This window comes from Nelusetta ayraudi, unplaced genomic scaffold, assembly GCF_046127955.1.
Source record: "Nelusetta ayraudi isolate G7.1 ecotype Tasmania unplaced genomic scaffold, CSIRO-AGI_Nayr_v1 ptg000353l, whole genome shotgun sequence".
Taxonomy (NCBI): Eukaryota; Metazoa; Chordata; class Actinopteri; order Tetraodontiformes; family Monacanthidae; genus Nelusetta; species Nelusetta ayraudi.
Window position 1 is genome coordinate 20,001 of NW_027466394.1, and position 7,500 is coordinate 27,500.

At 54.6% G+C, this 7,500-nt stretch overlaps 1 protein-coding gene across 1 annotated transcript in view; it reads left to right on the top strand.

The window, feature by feature from the left end:
- The first annotated feature begins 5,502 nt into the window (after nucleotides 1-5,502).
- Nucleotides 5,503-7,500, top strand: part of LOC142882607 (phospholipase A and acyltransferase 4-like) — a 2,396-nt gene continuing 398 nt past the window's right edge. Inside the window, exons 1-3 of the mRNA XM_076017399.1 lie at nucleotides 5,503-5,582; nucleotides 6,079-6,181; nucleotides 6,862-7,130. Coding sequence (XP_075873514.1) covers nucleotides 5,568-5,582; nucleotides 6,079-6,181; nucleotides 6,862-7,130 — 387 coding nt within the window. The 5' untranslated portion in view covers nucleotides 5,503-5,567. The remainder of the gene's footprint in view (nucleotides 5,583-6,078; nucleotides 6,182-6,861; nucleotides 7,131-7,500) is intronic.

Consider the following 7,500-nt stretch of genomic DNA (forward strand, 5'->3'; position numbering starts at 1 on the left):
CAGTCCAGTGAACTGCTAGATCCATCCTGATTCCTCTGACAGTCAGTCAGTCAGTGAGTCAGTGAGTCAGTCAGTCAGTCAGTGAGTCAGTGAGTCAGTGAGTGAGTGGCTCGCTCACTTGCTTGCCTCCTCTCTCTCTTTGGCCCTGTTTGCACTCGCTGACTTGCCACTGTTTTTGGGGGATGGCATCACGAAGTACGCATCTGTCTGAGGTCTGTGGCGTGATGACATCACAGCCTCCAGGTCCCTCCCTGGTTTGCGTGGAGGTGTCCCGCTGACCTCAGCTGACCCCTGGACGAGACGGTCTCCATACATGGTCTCCTTCTATCCTCCTGCTCCTCCTCTGGTTCTGGTCCCAGTGCCGCCTGCCGGTGATTAACGACGGCTGTCAGAGCAGCGCACCCTGCAGGGGGAGACGCATCACTGCCCCCCCCCCCCCCCCCCCCCCCTCACCCCCCCACCACTCCTGGATCATAAAGATTAAATACGAGGCTCTCGTCCTCGGTCCAAACAAAAGTTCCTCCGGGTACAGAGCTCCATCCCCAGGAAGTGGGTCGGGTCTGGCACCACTCAGAACCTTATAAAGACGGTCCGTCAGCAGCAGCAGCAGCAGCAGCAGCAGCAGCAGCAGCCCTGACGCTCTGCAGTCTCCCTGCTGGTGACACTTTGACAGGAAGCTGCTGCAACACATCAGCTTCACTTCAGGAAGCTGCGAGGCTGCAAGTCAGCCGGCCACAGTTCACAGGGATAAGAGGACTAGGACCAGAAACGGAACCACAGAACCAGAACTCGAACCAGAGAACCAGAAAACCAGAACTAGACCCATAACTGGAATGAGAACCAGAACCAGAGAACCAGAACAAGAACCAGGACTAGAACCAGCAAATGGAGGTGATAGACATCACTTCACATTTCACTTCGGGGAGTTGGCTTTCTGATGTCACAAAGGGCTGCTTCACCCCCCCCCCCACCCCCACCCTCTCAAAGGTGTTGGCTCCACCAAAACATGCACGGTCCAACAGAAGCAGCCGGCTGTAAACAGAGGGCTAACCGGGGATGCTGCAGCGGGTTGTGGGTACCTGAAGAACCTGGAGGAGGTGGGGGGGGGGGGGGGAGAGGTCTGCTTATCAGTGTGAGAAGCGGCTGCTCCAGCTCCCCGCTGCCGGAACAGGAGACGAGCGGACACAAGGTCGGCAGCCCAGCCAGCCAATCAGCTGCTGCTGCTCTGGAGGTCGGCGCTGGTCATGTGGGCGGCGGCGGTGGCAGCAGCAGAGGACAATAGCGGCTGTGTTTCCACACACACAGGACGACCAATCAGGACGCAGCTGATGAAAAACACTGCTAGAGGAAATGAAATAGATAATAACAATAACAATAATAATAAGTAGTAAGAAAGAGAAGAGAAATAGAAAGAAAGAAAGTAAAAAAGAAGGTGGTGCAGTGGTCAGCGCTGCCGCCTCACAGCAAGAAGGTCGTGGGTTCGATTCCGGGCCTGGGACCTTTCTGTGTGGAGTTTGCATGTTCTCCCTGTGTCTGCGTGGGTTCTCCCCGGGTTCTCCGGCTTCCCTGCCTCCGCCCTAAGACAGCTGGGAGAGGCTCCAGCAGAACCCTGGGACCCTGAGCTCAGGATGAATGAATGAATGAATTCTCCTGGATGCGTTGGAGTCAGAAGAAGTGATGGAGCTCCTGAAGTTCCTGCAGGCTCCTGCTCTGTGTGTGTGTGTGTGTGTGTGTGTGTGTGTGTGTCTTTACAACGGTGAAGACTCACCTCCTGTTGAAACCTGTGAGCACCGGAGGCCAGCTTTTCCCATGATGCCTCACTGCTGGGGGAACCTCCAGAGTTTCAGTCATCCTTCGAAAAATATGAACGGAACAACACAAAGGCAAAACAAAGATGCGTTCATTATAATTAGTGGCAGGGAGTCACAAAGCAGCTGGGTGTTTGGTTCTGCAATCAGGGTCGGGGGGGTAGATGAAGGGAGGAGGGAGATAGAGGTCGACCTTCAGCAGCTCCTGGATGACCTGCTGCTACCAGAGGAGGAGGAGGTGGAGGAGGAGGAGGAGGAAGTGGAGGAGGATAAGGAGGAGGGACAGGAGGAGGAGGAGAGGAGGAAGAAGGGGAGGGAGGAGGATTGGGGGGGGGGGGGAGGAGATAGACCGACCTTCAGCATCTCCTGGATGACCTGCTGCTCGAGGAGGAGGAGGAGGAGGGGTTGGGGGCGTGAGAAGGAGAATGAGGAGGAGGAGGAAGAGGAGGGGGGTGATGATGAGGTGGAGGAGGAGGGGTTGGGGGCGTGAGAAGGAGAATGAGGAGGAGGGGGAGGGGGGGGGAAGAGGAGGGGGGTGATGATGAGGTGGAGGAGGAGGTCAGAATGAGTGTGAGAACACATCATAGCACTGAGCCAAGGCTCCTCCCAATTCACTAAAGTTCGAAGGACGCTCAAAATGCACCCTTGAAATGCACCCTACTTATAGCCGAATCGAAGGATGCACCGCTACTGTCCTTCGCCTCCTTCTGTATCCCAGGATGCTTTGCGTGCTGCTGCAAAGCATCCTGGGATCCTGGGAAGTCAGCTGAAATGGCGCCATCTACTGGCAAAGACACAACATATACATTTAAGCATTCATATTTCACATAAAATGAAGTTTTATGAAGTTTTCACCGTAGGGTTTTTACTGATTTGAACCTCCAACGCCACGGTTGGATGGCGAACCAATGGTTAGCTTGATGCTATAAAGACGTCACTTCCGGGGTTGGCCAGCAGGAGGGCACGGCGGTGACGCAACCAGGAAGTACGCCGAAGCCAGACCGTCCCATGTGGTTACTGGGGAGGCGGGTTTGGGTCGGGACGGAGGACGCTTTCTTCGAAGGATACAGACCCTGAATGGAGTCACAGCCTCTGACCGAGCAGACGCAGAGCAGGAGGGATCACAGCTGAGCCCCATCAGGCCAATCAGGAGCCAATCGGTGCTGAGGACGACAGGAAGTGAGGTCATTCGCTCCTCTTCTCAAAACCAACATGTTCTTCAGCAGCGTGAAGCCTCCAGACCTCCACCTGCACCTTGAGGAGGAACGTCACCAGGTTCCTCCCACAGCAAGTGAGGACCCTTCCAGAACCTTCTGCTGCTCAGCATGTCCCAACCAGCACCGGGCCACTTTCTGCAGGAAGCCCCGCCCACCTTCTGCAGGAAGCCACGCCTCCTCTTCTCATCCACTCCATTTATTCCTCCCTAATGTTTACCTGATCTCCTCCCCTGATCTCCTCACTCACCTGGTCTCCTCACCTGGTCTCCTCACCAACCTGATCTCCCCGCCCACCTCATCACGTCACCTGACCGCCACCAGCTGTAACATCTAAGTGGATCCATTTCCATTGGGTGGATTTAAGCAGCAGCAGCAGCAGCAGCAGCAGCAGTTCCCAGCAGGCCAGCTAGGGGGCGCTGACGTCCAGCTGCTGCAGTTGATGGGGGACTTCTGGAAATAAAGACCAATGACAAACTAATGAAACATTCAAGAGTCGGCTGCTGCTGCTGCTGCTGCTGCTGCTGCTGCTGCTGCCTCATCGTCTCTGCAGCAGTGCGGACGCTTCCTGCTGTGCTGAGCTGTCGCCATGGCGACCGAGTGGGAGAGGCGGGGTTAAAGGGGTGTGGGGTGGGGGTTTGTGGGGGGGTGGCGCAAGAAGAACACTCAGTGTGTTTGTGTTTGCAGAGAAAAATGTCTCCGGCAGCTTTGTCCTCTCACAGATCTGATGGGCAGCTTCTTTTCTGGCCCCCCTCCCCCTCCCCCTCCTTTCCCCCTTAGCCCCTCCCTTCCCTCACCCCCCGCCCTCCTCCCCTCGGACAAAAAGGCTGATGGAAAAAAAAAAAAAAAAAAAAAAAAAACGCCGGTGGCTTGGCGGTGGCGACTGATGGAACTTTAATGAAGCGTTGCACCATAAATCACGGTGGGGGGTTCGGGGTGATTCACGCTCCGCCTGGTGGTCAGATGTGGTACAGCAGCTTCTGGAAGAAGAAGACGAAGAAGACGAAGAGGAAGAAGGAAGAAGCCCAATTTAATCTTAATGTTCTGGGGGCAATTCTAGGATGAGAGCTTCATAGGTGCTGAGCCGCCCAATGAGCCTTAGCACCACCACAGGCCAAATAACTAAAACAACTGATCGACATCTGATTGAGAAGAGAGGTTTTTTTGTTTGTTTAAAAAAAAGAAAAAAAATTGAAATATTTTTCAGGGAAGAAGAAGAAGAAGAGAACATCAGTTATTAAACAGGGTCGTGTGTGTGTGTGTGTGTGTGTGGTGGGGTGGGAGGTAAGGGGAAGACCTGGCAACCCGAAGCTCATTATAAGGATCAAAAGGTGCTGATCGATCTGTGGCTGCTGCTGCTGCTGCTGCTGCTGCTGCTGGGGATTTATCAACGAGGAGCTGAATATTGGAGTGGCAGCAGCAGCAGCAGCAGTCGGTGTCAGGAAACCCCACTGAAATCTCGGTCCCGTGACCAATCACACCGCGTCGTCTAGCGAACCAGCCCGGCAGGAGCGGCGGCAGCAGCAGCAGCAGCAACTCCAGGAATAGCAACAGCAGCAGCAGCTGAGCTGAGACAGAACCCAGCAGGACCGGGGGGTGGGGGGTTCTCCAAACATCCTGTGGAGCTGGAAGAGCTGATGAGACGGAAGATCCGGAGCAGCTTCCTGTCCTCAACACTCCAGTCCTCCTGGAACTTCTCCTCACATCTCCAGAGAAAAACACACCTGTTCTCTTCAGCTCTGCGTGAGCCCTGCTGATATCTTTTACAGCCACCAGGGGGCAGAGTGAGACTCACTCAGCTCGATCCAGATTTATGATCTCATCTCCATGTTAATGATCGTGGGGTTTTTTTTTGTGTGTGTGTTTGTTTTATCGTTCCAAGTGCAGGTCCAGATCCAGATCCAGGTCCAGGACCAGGACCAGTTGGAGACCTCCAGGGGGAAGAGCTTAGCAGCAGGGGGCGTGGTCTGCTATCTAATTGCCTCTCATGCACGTGCATGTGCGCACCAAAGTGCAATAAAACATCTTGGACTCTGCCTTGTCATGTTTGCTTTGTCTTGTTTTTTTCTTCCAGGTTCACCAGGTTCACCAGGTGTTTCTGGAGTTTGTAGTTTACAAAGTCCAAGTGAAACAAAACTGAGAAGAAGAGAAATTAAGTTATCAGTTGACTGTACGTCCCTTTTCCCTGAAACTCTGCCTCTTATTCTGAAACTCTGCCTTTTAATCCAAGCTTCTTATTCTGAAACTCTGTCTCTTATCCTGAAACTCGCTGGGGCGGGGGAGTGGGCGGGGCCTCCCAGATTCACACCTGCTGAGCAGCTCAGCAACAACAGCAGCAGCAACATCAGCAGCAGCAGCAGCACGGAGCCCCGCCCCTTCCTGTCCCTGGCTCACCTCGAGACGCCCTCCCACCTGTTTGCCTTCCTGTTAATGATTGACAGGTGGACCGGCGAGCGGTGACCCTCAGCTGTCTGCTGCTGCTGCCTTCAAAGAAGCTTCACGCCAGCAGACTGGGTGGCGGGACCCCCCACAGGTGAAGACCATCATGGATCCTTCACAGGTGAGTCGCTCCTCCATCCTGTCGCAGGTGAAGAATATCAGGACTTCAGTCAGCTCCGCCCCCTCCAGCCCGTCGCTATCAAAACATGAAGTAGAGGAGAAGTTCTGCAGGTGTGATGGAACAAACTGTATATAGTGTCTCCATGCTGGACCTAAACTGGTTCTGAAGTGGTCCTGAAGTCAGGTTCTGAATTGGTTCTAAACTGGTTCTGAACTGGATTTGAACTCTGGTTCTCAGCTGGTTCTCAACTGGTTCTGAAGTGTTTCTAAACTGTTTCTGAACAGGATCTGAACTTAATCTGAACTGTGGTTCTGATCTGGTTCTAAACTAGTTCTGAACTGGGTCTGAACTCTGGTTCTAAACTGGTTCTAAACTGGATCTGAACTGGTTCCAAGCTGGTTCTGAACTGGATCTGAACTGGTTCTAAACTGGTCGTGAACAAGTTCTGAGAGGAGAAGGTGACCATCAGGAGACATGGTGGCTGTTGTCATTTCAGCGTCGAGTCCGACCTGGAGACCTGATCCAGATCAGTCACGGCAGGTTCCACCACTGGGCCGTCTACATTGGAGGAGGAGATGTGGTCCACCTCAGTCCCGCACGTAGGTGAAGGGCCACATCCCAAATATCTAACACACCCACCACAGCACTCTTAACTTTTGGTCCTCGCAGCGCCGACCAGAAGGTCCTGTGACCTTCTCCTGACCTCCAGAGGGGTGATCAGAACCTTCTCCAGATGTCTACACTGTTTCTGGAGATCTGGAGAAGGTTTCAGGATCATCCGTGCGCATGGAAGGTCCTGAAAGCTTCTCCCGATCTCCAGTAACCTTCTCCAGATTTCTCTTCTGGATATCTGGAGAATGTCTCTGGACCATCTGTGCAAAAATGCACAAAGTCCTTCTCCAGATCTCTAGAAGAATGTCTGTCTCCACTGGAGAAGGTTTCTGGACATCTGGAAAGGTTTCTGGAAGTCTGGAGAAGGATTTTGGAAGTCTGGAAAAGATTTCTGGAGATCTGTAGAAGGTTTCTGGAGATGTGGAGAAAGTTTCAGGACCTTCTATGTTCACAGACAGTGTTGAAACCTCCAAATGTCCAGAAACCCTTTTCCAGATCTCCAGAAGAACATCCGTGATCTGAAGAAGGTTTCTGGACCATCTGTGCACACACACAAGGTCCTAAAAACTTTTCTAGACCTCCAGAAGCATCACAGTCAAAAACAAACCGTCTCCTACCTTCTTCCTCTTCTTTTTCCTCCCCCCCCTCCCCCCACCCTCCCTCCCAGGGGAGGAGCTGGGCCGATGGGGGAACCTGGTGCTGCTGGTGGAGAGCCACAAGGCGCGGGTGCGGCGGCAGAAGATGCGGGAGGTGGTGCAGCTGCACCACTTCCAGGTGAACAACTTGCTGGATGGCGCGTACCAACCGCGGCCCTGCGGCCTCATCGTGGAGGAGGCGCTGGGGATGGTGGGGGAGGAGCTTCTCTACTGCCTCTACACCTACAACTGCGAGCACTTTGTCACCTGGCTGCGCTACGGCAGGGCGGAGTCTCGGCAGGTGAGGAGACCCCCCGCCCCCCTGCCTCCTCCTCCCACCTCCTCCCTCTTCAGGTCCCAGTCCTGACAAGTGAGGGAGGCCCCTCCCCCTCCCCCTACTACGCCCCCCCTCCCTCCCCAGGCCATCTCAACCCCATCTTACACTCTCTGCTGCCCCTCCTTCCGCCCCGCCCCTCTCCTCCCTACCTCTCTCCTCCTCCCCACTCAACAGGGCAGAGTCCCGGCAGGTGAGGAGGCTCCTCCCCCTCCTCCTCCCCCCTTCCCCCTGACAGGTAAGGAGGCCCCTCCCTCCTCCCCCCTTCTCCTCCCTCCTCCCGCACCACCCCCTCTGCAGGGCGAAGTCCCGATAGGTGAGGAGGCCCCTTCCCCCT